This window comes from Mercenaria mercenaria, chromosome 12 (assembly GCF_021730395.1).
Source record: "Mercenaria mercenaria strain notata chromosome 12, MADL_Memer_1, whole genome shotgun sequence".
Classification (NCBI taxonomy): Eukaryota; Metazoa; Mollusca; class Bivalvia; order Venerida; family Veneridae; genus Mercenaria; species Mercenaria mercenaria.
This window is the reverse complement of record NC_069372.1, coordinates 10,976,485-11,000,717: the sequence shown is the minus strand read 5'-3', so window position 1 is coordinate 11,000,717 and position 24,233 is coordinate 10,976,485. Positions and strand designations below refer to the sequence as shown.

The window sequence follows — 24,233 nt, the reverse complement described above, 5'->3', positions numbered from 1 at the left end:
GATCCGACAGCCATTGTAGCCTGGTGTTACAGAAACTCTTTCGAGTGCGTAAGATCTAGGGTTCGCCCGCTGGCCGCGTCAAACAAAAGACGTACAAAAATAGTAGTAGCAGCTTTAGCATTTTTAGGATAATGCTAGGACACGTCAACCCTGTTCAGTTTAATGTGACTGGGTGGAGTATAATGTCACAGGTCTATGGTTTGATGTTCCAGTGAGGCAGAATTATAAGTTTGGGCACTGTGTTCACTGCTACACACCGGCGTTTTAAAAAAACAATGTTGAAAGTTTTATTAAGAGTCACTCTTTAAAAGTCTGAAAGCACGGTCACCCATAGGTACATGTATCCAGATATTACTTACACTGTGATATTGCTGGAGGAAATTATACGTTGATGATGAAAACATGTAGTTTAAAAATGAAAGGTTTTTTATTGTAAAGATATTCATAATTTCCATTTATTCTTTGTTTCATTATTTTTGAAAATTATGCTATCAGATTATTCCGGCCCTTCTTGACGGGTCGGAAGTACGATAGGATACTTGTTTAAAACAACGAAAAGGACCGGAGCCCATTAAGAATTTTTTCCTTGCTCTATGGTCGGGAAATTGTAATTGCACTGGAAGGTTGAGAACCAGTTTCTTTTGAGTCGACGATTGCGACGTTCGAATCTTTCGTCGTTGACTTGTTCATAATTATGTTTTACAGTATGCCGACTTGATTTTTAACTTCTAATGAAAACATCATGAATTTTGTGCAAATGCTTTAACAATAACAAGAAAATTTAGAGTGAATAAAAACGTCCATATGTTTCCAAAAATCCTCTTCATTTTCTACATGATATCAGTGAACTGTAAATACAGAATGTAATTTGAACGATTTATTTTTTGCATTAAGTAGACTTAAATTTCTGTTGACGTTATCTGACCAAAGAAAAAATACAGAGTGAACAAATCTTACTAGATTAAACCTGGAATTACGGAAGTAAACCGATACATTACGACCAATGGATTTAAACTAAATAAAACCGTTTATCAACCAGAGTAGGCGAAACAAGGGAGAAAAACGTATAGATCTCAGTAATTAAACGATTTTAAAGAAACAGTAAAATCGCCTAAATTGCAATCGCATTGTCAAAATGAGAACAAACTATTAGATCTTTCAGCCTTAGTTAGGTTGATAATAATAAACGGACCGCTGACTAGCTTTTATAAAACGCTAACATTGTGAACAGATTGGTACATCATTTTTATCCTTGGACTACACCCACTTTTAAAAAGTATCATTTTAAAACGCTTAGGAATTTAATGCTTTTTGTTAATAATTAATATAAATGTCTGTAAACAATTTGCAGGTGTTTGTAAACACCATTTTAGTTAGGACTCTATTACTCGTATTAATGTGCCCAAGTTTTGATTCTTGTCATTGTTGCTATTGTTATTGATCTATATATACTTGTTAACATCGTGTAATTACTCCAGACAAACTGTTTATGAAGGACTTACTGATTCATTTTAATATTCTACGAATATGATAAAAAAAGGAAACAATTTTCTGAAGATGTAAGGCCAATTAAAAGAGCATGTTTTTGTTTTCAATATGTATAAGTTACATAAGGATTACATGTAATCAAACATGTGCGTGATCGCTGATAACATTTAGTTACTTGAATAAGTGTAATCGATTACAACTAATTGCAATTACCCCTGTTATGTTCTAATTCGTTTTGTATTTGTTTGGTTTAGCATCACATGTACAATACTATATGTCATTCAGCGACTTTTCAGCCTTTAATGGTGGAGAAAGACACCAAGCATTTTTCAGACATATGTGGGCAAATGGTTAGAACCACAGGTCTTCCGCAGGCTTCCTCACATAAAACATTTCGAGCGAAGTTTCAACCTCACATCGATAATGGGCAAGTGATTCGAGGTCAGCGATTTTAACAATTTGGTCATGCAGGCCCATTCAAAAGATTATTTATTGAAAGAATGAAAATGTGTACCTTAGGTTTGATGTTTATAGTTTTATATAAAAAGTTCTTGTAAATGAACTTATATGTGGCAAGTTTACATATTTCATTTATAAATAAAATAGAAGGAAGAATATGACAATTTGATGGCCTTATAAATCACGGCGTGTGCCAAACAAAGTTAAAGATAAATTTGTTTTAAAAATAGAATGCGGTGAATCAACTGTTGAAAATGGACAAACATTTTGCATTTAAAGATTCTTATATTTAGTATTTTGATACTGTATAAGGTTTGAACATCTCCTTCTTATTTCTAAATAGTAACCTTTCCGCCTTTGTTTAGCGGCTTGAGGAACATTCTTCAGTATTTTTCAGTTATAAAGACACTGTTACTGAAACAACAAACTAGTTAGAGAAAACTGAAACATTTGATGAAAAGGCCAATGAAATGTGACACGTGCTATTCAGAGTAATTAATGTAACTACACGATGTTAGCTAGTCCAATGTAGATAACTATGTTCACCATTTACAACTGTGACACGATATACAATCGGTCGGCGCATATTCGCGGCAAGCGAGCTAAATGAGGTTAATAAATGCTTAATTATTATGTTGTTTTTTTGAAGTGCACGTTTGAAACTTTCGTTCATCCTGTGATATTTTTCTAGCTATCTTTCAAACTTTATCAAGCTGGCATGACTCCAAAATGTCCTTAATAATTTACTACGCTCATGGATTAAGCATAAGTTGAAATATCTCTTGAAGGTGTAATGCACTCTGTATGTGTCTTAGTAGTCAAGTAATGTTCAACCAGGTGTGAGTATGTGCTCAGTAAGTAAAAATAATTTTAGAACTGGCAAAGCAGAATAGATAGGAACTAGAATCAGATTCAGAATCACTTAAAAATAACCAGAAGTACATGCTATTTAATTAAAATAAAAATCTTGGCTTATATTCAATAGATTTTAGAACTGACCAATGACGTTGATTGTTCTCTTCCATAATACGTAACATACGATAGTGTTCCTTATTTGAAGATGAAAGGATTCTTACTGCGTTCCGAAGTTAAAGAGTTTTTTTAAACACTTTAGATAAAATGATGAAGGAAGACCGCAGATACACCTCTGGGTATTATTTCAGTCAAAGACGGACTCTGTGTTAGATTAACCGACCTTTTAATTACTTGCTGCATGGTTTCCTCTCATGAAACAATTTGACCCAAGACGAGGCTTGAACGTGTAACCTAGAGGGACACATGTTTCTACGCCTACCGCTATAGCATTTGGTAATTTCATTTAATTTTAACATTGATAACGTGGTCCGTAAAATATTCTGAAATGTATTTTTTTATCGTTACATGCGCTCGTGAAGGAATGTTTGTTGTCTAAATGTAAATGAATTCCGTCGTAACTTGGTGCAGCGTGATTTAGTTTGTTAAGAAATAAATATATGTTATCTGAAATAGGACGTTAAAGGTGGCCAATCACATTTAACCATCAACATTTTATAACATTTATCATGTTTAGGGATATTCTGTAAGAGATTTATTTAATGAATGGAAAACAAAACAAAACAAAAACAAAACATCGCTTAGCGTTAGATCACTATTAGAAATGCATGTTTTAGTAGTTTTATGAAATTTTATAATTACTCCCCTTTATTATGGAAGTATCTAAAAAGCGGACCATATCTGCTGACTTTAATGTAATTTCCAGTATTACATTTGACTTTGATAGAAAATGGGATGTTTAAACAATCGGAATCAAATAGGAAGTTTTAAAAACAGCTTGTACCTTCTGAATTCATTTATTTCCAATCTATCCAGGTTGCGCAACCAATATAGGTAAAGGGTGGGGGGGGGGGGGGTAATATCAATTTGACGAACTTGCATTTCTAATTAAGTTCAGCTAAATATACATTTCAGTGTAAATCTTTGACAAATTTAATTCAACAGTTTTGATATTCATATCATTCTTTAGGCAAAGTATATTTGTTACATTTATACACGTGTGGTAAATCCGTCTAGGTTGGGCCACAAGGATAAGAATATCTAATAATAATAGAAGTATTTCTCCCAGTGAATGCAAATAAGTGTAAATGAACATTTGTTAAAACTTCGAACAAATTTATTATTTGATCAAAATCTAATTAACCCCCTTTAAGCAACGGGCATTTCCTTACATGATATCAAATTGTGAAATGCAAATTTAAGTTGTGTTCCCTTTTATACTATTAAAATGCGATTCATATGAAACTGGTTTCAGGAATATTTTTAAGCAAATACGTAATAGTGTGCTTTAAAACTAAACAGATAAAGCCTTATTAATTTTGCTTTGCCTGGGTGACGAGGTGTTTATCATATTAGATGACCTTCAATGTAAAGTAAGATATAAAATTAACACATGCATTATCATATGTTAATTGAAACAAAAACATTCTAACCTTATTCATGTATTGGATACATTTAGAAAAGTAACAATACTAAGACATTATAATGGAACTAAAACGAGATAGCACGTGGAGTTGGTTGGTATTGTTTTGTGTTTTGTGCTGCCAAATAGTTCTCGGAGGAATATGCCTATCGGGCGGACTATTTTTTATCATTTTCACGAACGCTTTCAGTGTCAATCCAGTGGAAAACTCATGGCTGTGCTCACTCCCGATCACTATGTGGTTTATTTCATGTGAGTAATTCGTTGACTTTTCAGCTTGAAATTGTTCATACATAATGCAGAGACACAAGTATCAGCCGAGTAGAGCTGCACTTTATTTAAGAGGCCTTGCCCACACTTTTTTACATCTCTGTTTTTAATGAAAAGTTTTTTTTGTGTTTTAGTGGTTGTTCCATTATCTGGAATTTATATTTAGTCGACATGTTTTCAGGTAAGCATTTACAAATGTCCTATGTTCCGTTAGGAAGTTACTGTTTTGTTAAATACATGCTCAAAATTAAAATACTTGGTGATTGGACAAAATTAGTTAATTAGATATCATATTACCTTAATGCATATCCACTTTTATTTCAGCACCAGTTGGAAGTTGCATATCAACTTTTTTTTATTTCAGCACCAGTTGGAAGTCTTCTCACCAACAAGTATGGTTATCGTGTATGTTCGTTTGTTGGTGGTGTTCTGGCAGCTGGTGGACTTTTGTTGAGTTATTTTGCAACAAACTCAACGTTTCTCTTCCTGTCTCATGGCTTTTTGACGGGTATATCAATGTAATTTATCATCAGTCATACTCGTATACAATGTTTATGCTTGTTTAAACATATGTTATTTTGCACACTTTCACCGTGCCCAACGTATACGTCGCATTTACGGCGGATACGCTAAATACACGGTTTATTGTACGTTCCATTACCGGCATTTCCTGTTGATTTTGTCAACATCCTGCATGGTGAGGTAAGAAAAACTACTTATATTTATTGAAGTTCAACGTGTTTTAAGAAGCGATATATTCAGTACGAGCTGCAAATCATTCACGCTTCCCATGGTAATGTGATTTTGACGGGTAATTCTCTAGTTTCTTCAAACATTCGAGTTAACTGACGTGTGGTGTCGGTTTCCAACGCGGACATTCACTTTCAAGTTCACTTTCTGTCCTTCAAAACAATTCTATTGACTTTTCATCTGTTTAACGATAGAGAAGTATAACAATTTACTAATATAAATATATATCACGGCATAAATTGCTTATGTAGGGGCGCTATATGCCAAAATTAGTGTTGTACGTCCCATAAATCCGGCGCATCTGCAGAAATACGTCATATAAAAAGGTCATTCTCTTTAGCCATTCAGCCGCTGGCTAGCCCTTTAGGCAAAATGGAAGCCGAGTGCGTAAGTCTTCCCTGCCAGTACAAGGCCTCTCTGTAGACAAGCCCTATGCAGTGCCTTCTCGTGGCGACACAATGATACTGAGCACCCTGCGGCCTCAGGCAGAACTGTATAGGACTCGGAGGAGGTCTGTCCCCAGACATGCGACATGCAAGGTCCACCGGTGCATGGATATGTCCTGCTGCCCATGAACAGATCCCCTGTGATTCCAGGGTAGGTCTTTTGACTGGAATCTAAGGGAGAAGTAACCCCGACATAAAACCTAGAGGGCTGAAGACAGATGTACCAGGCCAGTTGGCGCTCTCTAACAAACCATGGTACAATGCATTTACACCATGACTACACAGTCATCTAGATTTAGTAGTCATGGCGCTGGTTCTTTGAGATCCTTCCAGGCAGAATGAGTGCCGGGCTCTGAGCCTCGACAGAGTCCACCTCATACTACTGAAGGTAACTCCCATCGCCTTAGAGCTAGGAGACGAGGGAGGAAATCTACTGGCCACACGGGAACAAAAAAGAAGCCAATTCAACCTTTCAGGGTTATGCATTGGAATGCAGAAGGACTCCTCAATAAGAAAATGGACTTAGAGAACATCTTGTTTGATAAAGACATTCAGGTCTGCTGCATCCAAGAGACTCACCTGAGCGAGGACAAATCCGTCAAGGTTAGAGGCTACCAGTGCTTCCGCTGTGACAGGTTGGGTAGGAGCAAGGGAGGAATCCTAACACTGGTGAGAAACAACATAGCAGCAACGAAGATCACCGTGCACATGGATGACTCCGAGTATCAGGTGTTACACAAAAAACTTAGAGATGTGGAGTTAAATGTTGTCAACCTCCACTCCCCAAATGACAAACCTCTATTCCTTGACACGATCCCAGTGCAGGACTCAAACTTCCTTGTCATTGGCGACCTCAACAACCACTCACATAGCTGGGGATATGACCACATAGACAGGCATGGAGAAGAGGTAGAGTCCTTGCAAGATGATCACAACTTGTTGCTGATCAACAACCCCGACGACCAGGACACTTTCTGTCCCAGACGTTGACACACCACTTCCACTCCTGATCTTGGTTTCTGCACTGAAGACATCCACAAGAATATTGCAAGAGAAGTAGGCCAGCAACTAGGCGGTAGTGATCACCTTCCTGTTTACCTCACCTTGCAGTATAGGACCATACAGGAACCAAGCTTATCTCGTTGGAACTACAAAAAGGCTGATTGGAAAAGACACAGAGAGCTTACAGATGAAACCTGCAGACAGATTCGCACTGAAGGCAGGGACATCAGCAAAGTCACAAAGGACATCAATGCAGCCCTACTCCAGGCAGCCAAAAATGTATTCCTAGAGGTTCCAGGAGAGATTACAAGCCATACTGGAACAAGGATCTAGAGGGCCTTCAGGAATAGTTGTCAGAAGCCAGGCGAGAGGCTGAAAACAACCGTCTCAAACCAACAACATAAAACTCCAAAAGGCAAGGGCCAAGTTTCTGAGAGTCAAGATCCAGGCCAGAAGAGAGAGATGGAAAGAAACAAGAGGGTCATGATGACCCTGGATCGCTTACCTGAGTAATATGAGTTTCATGTTTCAAATGTCAAACTGATGCTTAAATACATGTATTAAGAAAGTAGGTCAGTAGGTCACATTCATAGTCACTGAAAGTCAGTTTTAAGATCGGTGTGCAAAACTGTATATGTCATTCAAATTTCAAGGCTGTATCTGAAAAAAACAAGACAGTAGGTCAGTAGGTCAAGGTCACAGTCAAGTGACCCCTAATTACTTGGGGTCATCAGGTAATTATAATTAAACTGTGTAGGAAATATGATCAGGTAATTTTTGAAGTATTTTTTCCTATATAACTCATATAAAAACTAAGTGACCATCGGGGCTGGGCCTCTTTTCACCCCAGGGGCATAATTTGAACAATCTTGTTAGAGAACCACTAGGCAATGCTACATACCAAATATCAAAAGCCTAGGCCTTGCAGTTTCAGACAAGAAGATTTTAAAGCTTTTTACTATTTAAGTCTATGTAAAATTGGGGCCCCCGGGGCAGGGCCTCGTTTTACCCCAGAGGCATAATTTGAACAAGCTTGGTTGAGGACCACTTGGCAATGCAACATACCAAATATCAAAAGCCTAGGCCTTGCACTTTCAGACAAGAAGATTGTTTTCCCTATATAAGTCTATGTAAAACATGGGACCCCGTGGCGGGGCCTCTTTTCACCACAGGGGCATAATTTGAACAGTGTTGGTAGAGGAACACAAGGCAATGCAACATACCAAACATCAAAGGCCTAGGTCTTGTGGTTTCAGACAAGAAGATTTTTAATGTTTTTTTCCTATATAAGTCTATGTAAAATTTTGGACCCCCGGGGCAGGGCCCCTTTTCACTCCAGGGACATAATTTGAACAATCTTTATAGAGGACCATTAGATGATGTCACATACCAAAAATTGAGGCTCTACTCTTTTTGGTTTTGGACAAGAAGATTTTCAAAGTTTTCCCGATATAAGTCTATGTAAACCATGTGACCCCCAGGGCGGGGTCATATTTGACCCTAGGAGGATAATTTGAACGATCTTATTAGAGGACCACTAGATGATGCTACATACCAAATATAAAAGCCTATGACCTGTGGTTTTGGACAAGAAGATTTTTAAAGTTTTTCCTTTCGGTTGCCATGGCAACCAGAGTTCAGTATGGAATTCAATTCTTTGAATACTTTTTAAAGAAGACCATCCAAGGAACATCCCTGTAACGTTTCATCAAAATTTGCCTGTTGGTTTAGGAGGAGATGTTGTTTAAAGGAAAGTGTGGTCGGACGGACGACGGACGCCGGGCGGTGAGCGATCACAATAGCTCACCCTGAGCCTATGGCTCAGGTGAACTAAAAACTGCCTAATCAATTTAGAAAGGGACAGCACAAAGCTCTGGAAACTTACACGGCAATTGAATGATGAAGGCGGATGCGAAAGAGACACTACATCTGTAGAAGAAAATGGTTCTCTGCTGACTGGAAAACAGGCTGAAAATAAGTTTGCTGAAAACTACGAGAAAGTAGCAACTTCACAGTCAACAGACGACGGCAAAGAGAAGTTAGAAGGAAGGGAAGAGAGAGAAGATCCAAAAGGTCCAAGGAAGAGGTGATGGAAGCAAGCCTAACACTAAATGAGCTACTTACAGCACTGAAGTAGCTCAAGGCCAAGAAATCACCAGGACCAGACCACATCACCAATGTGATGTTGACCCATATGGGAAGATTTGCTACAGAACCCCTTCTAGATGTCTTCAACCTGAGCTGGAAGGAGAGAAAACTTCCACAGGTATGAAGGGAGGCGATCATGGCATCTATCCTAAAACATGGAAAGGACAAGAAGAAAGTAGTCAGCTATCGCCCTATAAGTCTCACCAGCACAGTGGGGAAGACCATTGAAAGCATCATAAACCAACGCATGAAGTGGTACTTAGAAGCTAACAATATCTTGGCCCACAAACAGGCTGGCTTCAGGTCATTCCGGTCAACAGAGGATCAAACAACATCCCTTGCACAAGAAATCGAAAATGCCTTTCAGGTAAAAAAAGGTTACTCTAGTAGCATGGGTAGACCTTCAGAGAGCATTTGACAAGGTACGGGTGAATGGTCTTTTGTTGAAACTACAGAGGAATGGTGTTGGAGGCACCAAGTACAGATGGATAAAGTCCTATCTCTTCAACCGAAGGGCTAGAGTGAACCTTGATGGAACCTCTAGTCAGAAGTTTCTGCAGAGACATAGAGTTCCCGAAGGAGGAGTACTCTCTCCTACTCTCTTTCTTCTCTTCATCACCGCTGAACTTTCAAGAGGAGTCAAAGCTGCTCTCTGCGCGGATGATTTGGTGCTTTGGTGCTCAGAGGAATATGCAACACTGCCAAGTACAGGATGCAAGAAGCCACAGACAGGCTTACAGCATGGGCAGAAGAATGGTGTGTTCAGGTCAGAATGGTGTGTTCAAGTCCTGCACAACCCTGTTTTCACTGTCACCAAAGCAGACAGCTGCTGGCTATATTAGGATTTGTGACATCCCACTTGCAGAAAGGAGGAGGCAACATATCTAGGAGTAACGTTTGACAGGCGCCTAACATGGAAGGCACAGCTAACCAGTGCAGAAAGCAAGGCACGAAACAAGCTTCCCATTCTACGGAAACTTGCTGGTACAAACTGGGGAGCAAACGAAAACATACTCAAGACAGTATACCTTGGGACCATCAGACCCATCCTAGAGTATGGCTCCTCAGCTTGAATAACAGCGGCCAAGACAAATCAGCAGAGGTTAGACAAGGTGCAAAATCAGGCTCTCAGAATCATCACCGGAGCACTGAAATCAACACCCATTAAGGCCAAGGAAGACGTTACTGCCATCTCTCCACTTGCCAAGATAAGAGGGTCCGAAACCCTGGTACAAACCAGCAAATACCAGTACCTGCCAGATCATCCCATGAAAGCCAAATCGAAGGGCTTACAAAAAATCGTTTAAAAAGAGGCAGCTTTGTACACGAAGCCAGGAAGCTCAACAAAACCTTTGCAGAGCATCTTGGACAACCCACTACTCCTTTCACTGTTCAAAATCTACCAGAACCGTGGAAACATGACCAATCCAACCAGACTATACATACCAATGTTCCTGGTCTTCCCCATGGTATTCCCCCAGATGAAACGGCCAAGCTATCCTTTACACGGGCCATGATCCAAGACACATACCCGTAAGAGATATGGACACAGGTGTACACAGACAGGTCAGTCTCAGCAGCAATAAAAGACGTAGGAGCTGGCATCTTCATACTGCATACCTCAGGGAGATCAGAGACAAATAGTATTCCAACCGGAAGGCACTGTACCAACTATAGAGCAGAGGATGAGGCCACCAAACAGGCTATTAAACTCATTGTGGAGTCTCCAGAGAGCTGCTCCAACGTGGTTATCTTCACGGATGCTCTGTCAGTTCTCCAAGCACTGGAAAATTCCAAACAAACATCCATCTCCAGGGCACTTTTCAGCCTATGCAAAACCTGGAAATGAGAATGCAGACAGATCAGCCAAGCTTGGAGCTACAGATAACCACCCACAAAATGCCATTACTCACCAGGAGAAGGTGACAATGATCAAAGCACTGACAAAGCCAAGGCCAACCAAGGATGACTACCACCTACTAGACAGATGGGAACAAGTCATCATCTTTAGGCTTCGCACATAACAGGTTAAATGCCCACATATGCACAAAGCTTAAATTGTCTCCTTCTCCGATGTACCCCTGTGACCTGGAACAGCTGACTGATGAGCACATTCTGTAGAGACGTCCACGTCTGGAGAACCAAAGGAAAAGTGTATGGCTAAACAGCACCCCAATAAAAATCACAAAAAGAGCATGGCAAGATGGAGGACCTGAAGAAGACGGCATCCTTCATTGCTGGATTAGGGGTGACGGTGTAGACGGTGAACACCAAGAAGAAAAAGAAAAAGAAGCCATTCAGTCAGTAGTTACTGATTTTCTTCAATTGAGAGCCATTTCAATTTGATATTTTTCTACCTCTTGATACATGTTTTGTAACCGTATAGTTTACTATCATTCACATATGAGCAATTCCATCACAAAAAAAACCTGTCTTAGCGACATGTTACAAGTATTTCATAAGAGTTTGTGATATTCGGAAGCCATTCTTTTTCTAGTGTTCAAGCGGAAACTAGAAATTGAGTTATCCAAGCAAACTGAAATTCTACCATATTTTACAAATAAATAAAAGGTTTATAAATAAGAGGCACTTGTTGAAACCAAAAATGCACGGGGAAGTTACTTTTCAGTAAAATATTATCAAACTGTCTCTACATATTCAAAACATATTAAGCTAATTTGGAGATATGCATAATTTGTAGCATGAATGAAATCAAATATACACACCATGAACAACCACGTCAAACTGCTTTCAAAGCGTTCTTTCCGTCATGTCTCTAAATGCGTTCAGTGACATACTTAAAATAAGAAGATAACGATGATAATTCATTCATATTTTGAGGTATGTTCTTCTTGAATATTTTGTTACTTCAACTTTTATTTTTGTCACTCATAGAACTGTGACATAAGACGCTTTAAGTGTAATGGATTTATGACGTCATATTGATAATCGATATGTAAATCAATAAAATATGGTAACAGGTATGAGCCGGTTCACTCCGTTTCATTTTAAAATAACGTCATGGCTCAGTGGACTAGTTATTATCAAAAAGTGCATCATTTGTTTCGTTGTATGGAGACACATGAACTATTTCGTTGTGTGGAGACTAATGGAATAAGATTGCATGTATATATCTATGGGAGTATGTCCACGTGCAATAAATGTTGGAAGGGGTGTATGACGAAAATATTTTGCTGTATTGTAGAAGAAAAATTTGCGTGTGGTGCAAATCTTGGGCATGTGAACAGTGCTTAAGGTGTAAAGAAATGTTATGAAAAAATTATCAATTGTAAGAAATGGCACATTACCGTACATGCAGATTTGCTACATATTTCACATGATCGTAGATCTAGTTAAATATGTTTGATTACACTCTATATAAAAATACAAGATTGTCGTTACCTGTCTTTACTTGAAATAAACGCTAAATTGCACCAGTTACTGTCATCACTAAAATAAAATTCCGTGGAGGATACCCATACCACCTCTGCCTACTATGACAAATTCCTAACTACTTGCCTGCAATCAAGTATCACTAAAATAGTTTCTTTTAAGATATAAACTTAAACTATAGAAAATCCTCTACAATGGTTTTCGAATGCTTTTTTCTCCTTAATTTGTCAAAAGAATTTTAAAGAGAGATACATTTTTGTTTTTTATATGGTGTTAGCGTTGAAAAAGTCCTTTTTGTGGATTTTAATGGGAAGGTTATACGTTTTTTGTTTCTTGCCTAACCTATTTCAGCAGAACAAAACAGAGCATAATTTAATTTCAGTAACTTATAGATATACAGTATCTCGTTACATACATTCAAGTTTATACATATTTATTTCATATCAGCATACGTACTTTTTTTCTACATATTTTATCTGAAAATAACAAAAAAAACAACAAAAAAACATGTGGTAGTCTATACGAGTAAATGTTACATAATGCAATACTTACTATGTCTGTTATTACATGTAATTTTGCGACTGGATGTTAACGTATATGCGAATAAAAATATATATAATCAATAACTATAAAAGAGAACAGCCTTTTTATATGACGTATTTCTGCAGATGCGCCGGTTTATGGGACGTACAACACTAATTTTGGCATAAAGCGTCCCTACATCAGCAATTTATGCCGTGATATATATTTATATTAGTAAATTGTTATACTATTCTCTCGTTAAACAGATGAAAAGTCAACAGAATGGTTTTGAGAGACAGAAAGTGAACTTGAAAGTGAATGTCCGCGTTTGAAACCGACACCACACGTCAGTTAACTCGATTGTTTGAAGAAACTAGAGTTTGACCAGTCAAAACCACATTACCATGGGAAGCGTGAATGATCTGTCGCTCGTACATAATATATCGCTTCTTTAAACACGTTGGACTTCAGTGATAATAAGTAGATTTTCTTACCTCACCATGCCGGAGGTTGACAAAATCAACAGGAAATGCCGGTTATGGAACGTACAATAAACTGTGTATTTAGCGTACCCGTCGTAAATGCGACGTATACGTTAGACACGTTGACTTTGCTATTTGCCGTTTCAATAGTTTATCTTTTGTTTTATTTTGTCAAAATTTAGATATTATCTGTTAAGGACCGTGTTTTAATTTTGCTCTCCAAAAGTGCTGTTACATGTATTTTATCAAAATAGCTATATTAAAGCTTGAATGACTGACAGTGTCTTTAAATGAATGTTTGTTAGTTTTTTTTCTGATTTAACGTGTTTTAGCCTGGTTATATTTTGACAGTTTCAGTGTATTGTTTCTCAACAACCTTGTGATGCTATATTTTTTCATTCATTTGTATATGTTATCGGCCATGTAATGCTATATCTAACTCTGTACAGTGTTTTATTTATCAGCCTTATGATGAAATGTTTGTCATAAGTTGCCCTGTTAAAGCTTTTTTGTTTATCAACCTTGTAATAGAATGTTATCCACATTCAAAGTATATTTTATTAGACTAGTATTGCTATATTTTGCTGATTTTCAGACTGTTTAGCAGCACTGCAATGTTCAGTTCCTTACTTAAAGTGGCATTATGCCATCTTACTGCACATTCTGTGTTTTTGAGATGTTTTATAAAAGCTATTTTCGGTTACTGTATATTTAAATGTGTTAAATTAACGATAATGCTGCATAAGTAATTGAAGTTGATGCTTTAAAATAAGGTTATCGGACAAATGAAATTATAGTTCTTTTCTTCAATCTTCTACGCAGTGATTTCCCTTACCTAAAGGTAGAGATTTCTGTAGTTGAAGGGAAGCAACTCCTGCGTGCAGTTTGACTTTTCAAAAAAAGACTGCCCCAGTCAAAATAAGAAAAGTCATATTTGGAAAGTTATTATTTCGTACTGGTAACAGGACGAGTTTGGTTTATTGGGTTAAAAGCTATAATTTCTTCCACCCTTTTTACACACACATCTATTTCAGCTGATTTTTTACTTGAAAAATGCTCATATTTCCACTTTAATTTATAAATATATATATCTTATCAGCTAATTATGCTGCATTTTTGCTCATTTCATCAGCTGAGTGATATTTGTATTGCTCATTCATTGTGTTTTACATAACTGTCTTGTAATCGTATATTTCTACTTTTACGATGTGTCTTTTACAACGGCCTTTGGATGTTATATATGTTTCATTTTCCTGTTTTTATTTTATCAGTCTTTTGAGATTAGGTTTTACCTTTTCACTCTGTTTTTTTTTTATCAGTGTTGTGTGTTAGTTCTATAATTACTCTTTCTAGAAATCTTTTACAGTTTTGTGACTGTATTTTTTGTTCATTCAAAGTGTATTATTTATTAGCTAAGTGATGTTATAATTTTGGTCATTCCATGCGTTTGTATGAGGCCTGTGGTGTTACATGATTTACACTGTCACTGTGTTTTATTGCAGCAGTTTCATTATGCTGAATTGTTGCTGTTTGTATTTATACCTGTTATGTGTAAGGACACTTTGATCATTCAAAGTGATATGATTTTATCAACGTTGTTGTGTTACATATTTGTCTTCTTTTCATTTTCAGGATTCGGGCTGGGAATAAATTTCACTGGATGTATGTCGGCACTTAATATATATTTTGATACATACAAGGTAGTAGCTACTGGCATTTCTTCAGTTGGACACAACATTGGTCTAATCATATTTGCTGACTTGATCGTTTCTTTAGAGGATAGCTTCGGTTGGAGAGGAATGTTTCTCATTCTTAGTGGGATGGCATTTAATCTTTGCGCATGCGCAGTAGTTATGTTTCCGATAAAACTTCAGTTTGATACAGACAATAATCATATAGCTGAACAGATGAGAAAATCAGTGAGAAAGAAATCCATAAACTTTTCCGTGTTTAGAAATCTTTCATTTGTTTGTCTTTGTACAAGCAATGTGTTCACATGTTTTAGCCAAGGAGTTTATATTTTACATTTACCTTCATACTCTAAAGATGTAGGCTTCAACAGAAATGATTTTGGTACAGTTCTAATGGTGTATGGAATATCTAATATTGTTGGAAAAGTGTTCTTTAGCCTTTTAGGGCACCATCCACAAGTAAATATTACTATTGTTTACACACTATCACTCACAGCGACTGGGATAGGTATGGGACTTACTCCGGTTTTTCTTACCAAAACTGGTATGGTTATTCTTGCAGGACTGTCGGGGTTTTTCTTTTGTGTGACAGGGGCCTTAATTAACGCAGTTATTCACGAGATTGTCGGATTTAGCAGGTTTTCGGATGGGGTCGGTATGTCATTGCCATTCAAAGCAACAGGGAATCTCATTGGTGGACCGATGGCAGGTGAAAATTTATGTTTGTATGAATTTCCCTATTCCGTAGAACAGTCTAGCGTTAAATTGGTGGACACATACAAGAGTTTTTAAAATTCTAAGTCCTGTTTCAAATAAAGTTGATAACTATTCGAGTGAAACAAAGATTACAACGTCTGTTAAAAATATAATGTCATACCTCTTTTAATCATAATGCTGCATTTATCACATATGAACAAAAATCCCAAAGTTTGAAAATGTAAAAATCTTGCTTCATTTTCTTTCAGGTGTTTTGCAAACCGTAACTGGAAGTTATGCATTTTCTTTTTATTTGGCCGGTGTAAGTATGGTTTTTGCATCGTGTATAATGGTATGTTCTATCATAAACATAAGACAGAGGGACAAAATCCACCGGGCTAAAAATATCCACCTTGTCACTGAAACGGACGTGGAAATATCTGGAAAAGAAACAGGAACCGCAAAGCACAATACGAGACTTGAAAATGAAACATTACTTAATCTAGATTTAAAACCAATAGGAACAGAAATGGGAGACAGAATATATGAAGTCATTCCAGATTTAGAAAATCGGTCAAAACAGTGTCCAACATAATAAGTTGAATCTAGTGTTATATGATTGTTCTGAGGATTGAATGGTTTGAAAATGATTTCTAATAAGATGGAATTTTGTCATAGATCGGTTATTTCTTGTAAAGAAATACAGACAGTCAGCAATTTCTATCCGACTGATCAGGATTTATGAAATTTAAAACTTTCATAAAGATTAATGTAAGTTCAGGCTATTTTTAGGGACGGCTTTACCAGAGTTATAAGTTTATTTCTGAAAATCATATTATTCTTATTACAATAAGGGTTAATTAGCTGCAGAAAATAGTTCATTCGTGAGCTGCGATACTGAAGTATTCCACGTGGTAATATCACTGTTTAGATGACGTACATTCTATGAATGATAAAGTTATCGAGCACATTGTTACATGTTATATGACTGACTGCATTCATGCAAACCATGTAAATTAGGTTTCTGATTCATGTGAGGTTGCACATTGTTTAAACCTTATCCTGCTGAATTCCTAAAATGGACTGGTCCATTATTAAATTTGGGCAATACCATTTATTATTCGAAGGGGTGTTCACTGAAAATTTACTGACTGAATAGCGAACAGTGTAGACTTTGATTAGCCTGCACGGATGTGCAGGCTAATCTTGGTCTGCACTGGTCGCAAAGGCAGAATCACTTGCCGCCAGCAGGCTAAAGGTTAACGAAGATCTGCGATATCATTGTTTGTCTTTTATTCGTAGAACGAACTGCTCATGTTTTTTCTTAAATCATACTTTGGTAAAATTTTAATATTGGTAAAAATTATGTACATCTAAGGACTTTAAAAACGCCTTATCTAAAGATTCATCGATTTCATAATGCAAATATTTATGAAATAAGCATAATGAATAAGGGTCAAACTTATATGTTGAGCAGATACATATCAACACGTGTATTAATTGAAATCGATGTCGATGTCAATACATAGAATACTCTTTAATTGGTTGACTCATTTTAGATAATAAACGTGTTTATTTTTATTTGCGCATCTGCCATGTTTTTCTAAATGACAAATATTAAGGTGCTTAAAAAGTATATAGACTTATATATTCAGCTCTTTTCATAAATGAGCACTTAACCAATGAGCATTTGGCATTTATTGTTTCGCATTTCTCAATTAACATTTAATATTTATCGTTTGACAGTCAATATTTGACATTAAGCATTTGGTAAATAGCATTTTGCACTAACTATTCGTCATTTAGCATTCGGCTATTAGCATGGCGCACCACTGCCTTCCATATTTTTCAAATAAGATTGCTGTCTAAAATGTCATGTTTTAACATCAACAATTCAAAAGTAATTTTATTTAACAATAAGTTAATTTGCTTTATACTGTCAAAAATATGCATACTCATGTTTTGCAGGAGCTAAATATGTAGTGTATAACCGTATTTGTTTGCAGTACATGTAGCCAACTTTTGAACATGACCATTAAAGCTATAAGCTAATTATATAGGTAACGGTGAGAATAAAGTTCACTGACACTCTAAGGTTTATGTATCATAAAAATTGTGTATAAGTAAAAGTTATCAAAGTATCAGAAGCATTTACCGTCTGGGGTCTCCGTGATCGTGTGGTTAGGTCGTTGACTAAGAATCACTTGCCCTTCACCGATTTGGGTTCAAGCCTCACTCGGGGCGTTGAAAACTTCATGTGAGGAAGCCATCCAGCTGGCTTCCGGAGCTGGATGGTTTCCGGAAGGTCAGTGGTTCTACTCAGGTGCCCGCTCGTGATACAATAATGCACGGTGGGGCACCTGGGGGTCTTCCTCCAACATCAAAGCTGGAAAATACCATATGACCTGGTAGGGAAAATTGGTTAGTGAATCTATATCTAGTTATTATTGGACATATAGCTTTTGCACAGGATAAAGAAAAAACGTTAAAAGATAGCAGCCCCTTAAGACAATAGTTTTTATTGATATGTACGTAATTAGGCGGCAAGATGCGTAACAGAGAAAGATCACCTTAATTTAAAAAGGCGGAAAGACAGTTTCATAAATTACAAATCGGCGAAAGAGCAAACCATTCTGAACCAACGTTACATAACGCGTCAAGCGTGTTCTTGCGTTTAATAAAAGGTATGTTCCGAGATGTATTCTACACTTGAAAAATGTTGCTGAAAATTTGAAATGGTCTGAAGAGCATTGGACCCTGTTCTTAATGGGTGTTTTAGGGCAAGCTCAGTGTCGATCTAAGCTCAATTATTGACAACTGTTGATAGCTTAGTCTCAAATGTTTACCAGAGGCTTACATGCAGAAATTTTAAAGGGGCCTATTGATATTATCGGGTACCCCAACCATCGCAGTAACACTGCGTCACAAATCCCCTATGAATGTTTTATCTTGTTTCTGACTTTGAGATACACATGTTTGGTGTTTAAACCTTTTAAACCAATGCCAACGAGTCTGTTTTAGAAATATGTATGTATAAATTTGGTTAGAAATTCTGTTCTGAATTTTGACACCTATGTTCTGAATTTTGACACCGTAAACCTTGTTTTAAATCAAATTAATTTATTCATTTACAAACGTGCACTTACTTTCATTCTTAGCAGAGGAACATGACCTGTCAAATTTGTCAACACAAGTTAGTCCTTTTGATAGTACATTCATGTAAACATCCAAGGATAGTCCAAACTTGTTCCATTTAATTTGTGACACTGCCGTCAATTATAGTCATATTCATTATGTAACACAGAAACGGTTTTGAATCCTGTTGTTTAACAGTTTTACGTTAAGCGGCGAAAATTACTACTCAATGAGGCAATGTGCTAAAACAAGGATAAATATCCAAGGAAAACCAGGTTCCAAAAACGCAGCCTCCCTAAACTGCAACCAAGCACTCGGACGTGCTCACGGCCGACTCACACTCGCACACTAAGCAAACACACGAGGACAAAACGAACAAATAAAGGAACACAGCTGGGCATCGTCGACTGGAGAGCTTAAACGGGTTTATGGTGCAACTAATCTCATTCTTACTCCCACCATGCTCCAAAGTCACAGGACAGTGTAAATAAAAGTTATCCACACTAGAAGAATCCCTAACATATGCAATGGCAACAGATGGTAAAAGCGCAAAACGCTATTCTTAATAACAAAAAACACACATGTACTCAATGCCTTTGCAAAAGACAGAGCAAGAGGGAAACACCCTCAAGGTCCCGGCGAAACAGGCCAGAAGACAAAAATCGAAATAGTGCCGGTGGGATTTAAGAACTACCTATCATAGAGTCCTCTGCCTGCGCTAAAGCCTGATCACACTTCTACACACAAAATTTCTAAACTAATGTACTGAAATTTACTTTTTATTCTGTAAATTATTCTGTGACAGCAACCGTTTCTAAACTTGAAATTGACACAACTGACACTCATGTATATTGCCCTTGGTATGAGATTAAGAATGTTTGATATATGTACACATACATTTGTCAAATCAATAATGAAATGATGAGAAAATATAGATTGTGTATAGTGATCGACACGCAAAGGCTTTTTAATGAAATTAATTTGAAAATTGATTGCTCGCAGGAAGTTAAAATTTTATGGTCACGACTTAAGGAGGTAGGTTACCTTCATATTTGTATGAGCGCATGTCCAACCGGAAGCTAACGTGACGATTTACGACGACGTTTACGACAAACTAAATGTGTTTGTATATTCATTCTTCTGAAAACAAATCATGAACCTGTCTTCGATCTGATGCTTTATGGTTTAATAATGCAGAAATAATGAATAAATTGCCGCAGAAACGCTTCAAAACAATGTTGCCTTAAAATGACGTCATTGACGTCATGACGTTACGTGTCAGTTACCGCGAAAAATTAATAGCTTTTATCTTGAAAGTACGTAATTCTGTGCGTTTTGTTTATTTTAACTATTTTCAAATAACCATTATTTGCTGAAATATTTTTATGAGTCTTTTGCTCTGAATAATAATCAATATTTTGTTTCTTTTATGTAGTTATATTGAAATGTTATGCGGAATGTAAGAAAATGGATGATGATAAGCAATGTTATTTGGAATATAGTTGGGTGAAAGGTTACTTGTTACGGCCATTTTCAAATAGATAATCTAGCAGTTTGATTTGTAATACCTATTTTTCAGGTTCCGTTGATAATTTGTTACTTATGTACTAAAACTAAGATCTAAAATTGTTCAAATTTCAGTAAAAAATTGTGGTTTCTTGAATTGAATTGGTGTTACCATGGGAACGAAGCCCGTGACCTATGTATCTAAATGTAAAATTTAAAAGCGTTGACACTGGTCTATTTAAGAAACACAGCTTCGGCTTTTTATTTTCATTTCAACAATATCCATGAGAATAATAGCAGCATGCTGAACGATTTTTCCATGAAAAATTCCAGACGAGGGGTACTGCTGTAAGTATTCTAAGCTGTGAAATTTGTTTGAATAAATGCAAATAACACGAAAATATAACTTACGTTAGAAATAATATGTTTTAAAGCTACATCAACTAGAAAGATAATCTTATTCAATACTTTTTATAAGAAATTACGACAAAAAAGCAAGATATAAGCTATTTTAAACATCTCTGTTGCCATGGTTACTTTAAACTTTAAGAAAAATAGGGTACCATGTAAAGTGCTTGGTATTTTGCTAATAATATGACCCAAATATTCCATGTTGGTCATTAACAGAATGGCACTGAAGCCGTCGAAACCCCCTATTTTTATACATAGTTGTTTAAAAATGAGAGAAAATGCGTTACCATGGAAACACGAGCCCCGCGACATATACATTTTAAGCTTATATTAGAAAGCTAACGTGCATATTAGTAAAATTATCAATTATGCAAACTTATACGAATATCAATGAAATTAAAATACACTGAAAAGTGTTAAATATCCGTATTTTCCTTCTTCTTTCAATATGAAATACCTTTGGAGGGTCATGTTCTTCAAACAAGGATAAAAAATGAACTAGAAGGGACAGAGACAAACGAAATTGAGATTGTAGCAGTTAAAACTTCATATTACACGAAACACAAAAGAATGCTGCGGTTCAACTAATTTGAATTTACCCTTGTAACAAGGTAACCTACCTCCTTTAGGCAGTACAGTGCTTGTGTGAAGTAGCTGAAATATGGCCTCCTACAACGACTGTTTTCTCTTTTTGTTTCGTCGATAGTTTTAGGTAAAGTTGGCATTATTTTTCAAAATACATACTCTACAAAACAGAGCATAATCAGTTTCAAGGGAGATGTGCATACTCTATAAAACAGAGCATAATTAGTTTCAAGGGAGATGGGGTGGGGTTCATTCATGAAAAAGCGTAAATATTTTCTCCTTTTCCATAATAAGCATCATCATTAAATGTTGATTAGAAAATTGAATTAGCACAAAGAACGGGAAACCAGGGTTGGGAATGTTTGATAAGAATGCTTTTTTTTACTGCGAAACAGTTTGCTTCATGTGAACGTATTTTGTTTTCTTTTATTAGACGCTATACGGGTTTACTTTCATAACAGTTTTACTTTGAGGTAACACGAAAACTTGATAACGTATTTCTCGCAAAAAAGCATATTCTTTCTCGCATAAAAGCACATTATAACCCTTACCCTGTTAAATTTCTATAATGGACTTGTCCATCTTTCAATTATGACAGTTTTGTTTTCTTTTATTAGACGCTATACGGGTTAACTTTCATAACAGTTACACTTTGAGGTAACACGAAAACTTGATAACGTATTTCTCGCAAAAAAAGCATATTCTTTCTCGCATAAAAGCACATTATAACCCTTACCCTGCTAAATTTCTATAATGAACTTGTCCATCTTTCAATTATGACAGTACCATTAACTGTTAAAAGGAGTGCTTACCAGAAAGATACTGACTGAATGGCGAACATGGCAGGTCTTGATCAGACTGCACGGATGTGCAGGCTGATCATGATCTACACCGGTCGTAAGGCAGAATCAATTGTGTCCTACATGATAAGGGTTAATATGATACATTTCACAAATCGATGTATTTAATTTAGATCAGGTTGGCATCAGTCACATGCAAAAAAGGTTATGCATGTACTATACTTCCTGTTGTTTATTTTTTGATGTTTCTGATAAAGGAATTAAGGATCAATAAATGTGTAAAATGTTTTCCATTTTAATACGATGTACCACTTACACTCATCTAATAAAATGCTTAAGCAAAATCATGTTTCCATAATAAAAAATAAATCCTGTATTAGCCGACATTGGGGTATGCGAAAACTTATGAGAAAAAATGCTATGTAGTTAATTATTTGTCCTTTCAGAATTCCGGGAAAATGTGTGATTTATGAATGATTTATGAATGAAGATAATAACATAATAAACACATCACTGTTCTCAACTTCTTAACAATTTCTTACCTTCAAGAACATTACGTCTTTTGAATGATTTTGACAACCAACCTAGTAACTGTCAACCTTAAGTCTACGCGCAAAGCTGCTTACTATTATACACAATACATATGCAGCCATTTAGGTGGGACTTTATTATGACGTTATATAAATGTCATAATGCCATCAGTAAGGGGTTTTTGTATGCCTACAACTTAAGTTTGACAACAGACGTACAGCAAAAGCATATTTTTTTGTTGTCCACCAAGGTCAAACTAAAATCGCGAGTATACTCTTTTAGAGTGAGGTGATTACTGATGATCGTAATGGTGATGATGATGAAGACTTTGGCAAACATATTTCATTTAAGACCCACCGTCCGCGTTTTATGATTGAGTTCCTCTGTGGACATTTTGCACACGGTTGGGTATAGCCAACGATCATCCACGAGTTAGATGGATAGCTTCCTCACAGGAAATGTTTTCTACATCTTAAGTGGAGTTTTGGACCAACGATTTTAAGTGAAGCGAGGGGCAGACTCAACACCGATTTCAAAGGACCCTAAAAAAGTTCTAAGGACAAGATATACATTGAAACCTTTTAATGCTTCACGCAGCTTAAACCTATGCATTACCTTGAATAAGGTTTTAAGGCCTAACGTAAAAAATGGAAACATATGTCATAATATGTCTGCGGAACTGACGTCATATTGAATAATTTCGTGTTGTACTGCAAAACTAACGCTTTTGTAAAATCCTCTATATATTGCACATATTCAACTTTTATTCATAAATACAGCACAGAAGTCACCAGGCTTCGACCTTAACTTTTTTCAGCAGTTGCCAGCAGGTCCACCAACTGCTAAAATCTAGTAGACCTGCTCAGACTTTAGTGGACCTCCAATTCTATCACATAAATTGTGATGTTGTTGTCGTCATAACTTCATATGACTCAAAGAAACAGGACTTATTTCTAAAATAATTAAAAATGGAAGACTGTAGCAAAGAACTAAAAATATTTATTTTTATAGCTCTTTGACTGTAGCAATCTGTTATCCCGAAAATAATTATTTTGAAAAGTGTCCAAAAATATGGACACAATAATCATCATCCTCCCGACCCGTGTTGAAAGTGAAAAAAGAAAACATCAACAATTAATTATCGGTAATTATTCTGATGATAAACTAAGTAATTGGCCTTGTTTTCATATTCAATTAACACCCCCTCAAAGAGCTAAAAGAAGTGTGTCGGTTATTCGTGGCATCTGAAGCGGAGATCAAAGCGGTATAGTTTCCCCGAGATTGTCATGGCATTACGTCATGTTTTCGCGCCATGTGACACATCACTGTCTGATCGTATTCTCGATTCCTTTAATTGTTGAAAAGAAATCAGTGAAAAAGTTTTTTCTTTAATTTTTTAAAAGCGAATGTGCAATATCCCGAATAAACTGACATTTAAATGTGTCAAACCGTGAACGATGATA

At 36.5% G+C, this 24,233-nt stretch overlaps 1 protein-coding gene across 1 annotated transcript; it reads left to right on the top strand.

Moving 5' to 3' along the window:
* Positions 1-4,341: 4,341 nt before the first annotated feature.
* LOC123535418 (monocarboxylate transporter 13-like) lies at positions 4,342-22,681 on the top strand. The gene is made up of 4 exons (XM_045318074.2): positions 4,342-4,654; positions 5,037-5,180; positions 15,048-15,815; positions 16,072-22,681. Exons 1-4 carry the CDS (start codon positions 4,465-4,467, stop codon positions 16,395-16,397), a joined length of 1,428 nt encoding a protein of 475 aa, XP_045174009.2. The 5' UTR covers positions 4,342-4,464; the 3' UTR covers positions 16,398-22,681.
* The last annotated feature ends 1,552 nt before the right edge of the window (positions 22,682-24,233 follow it).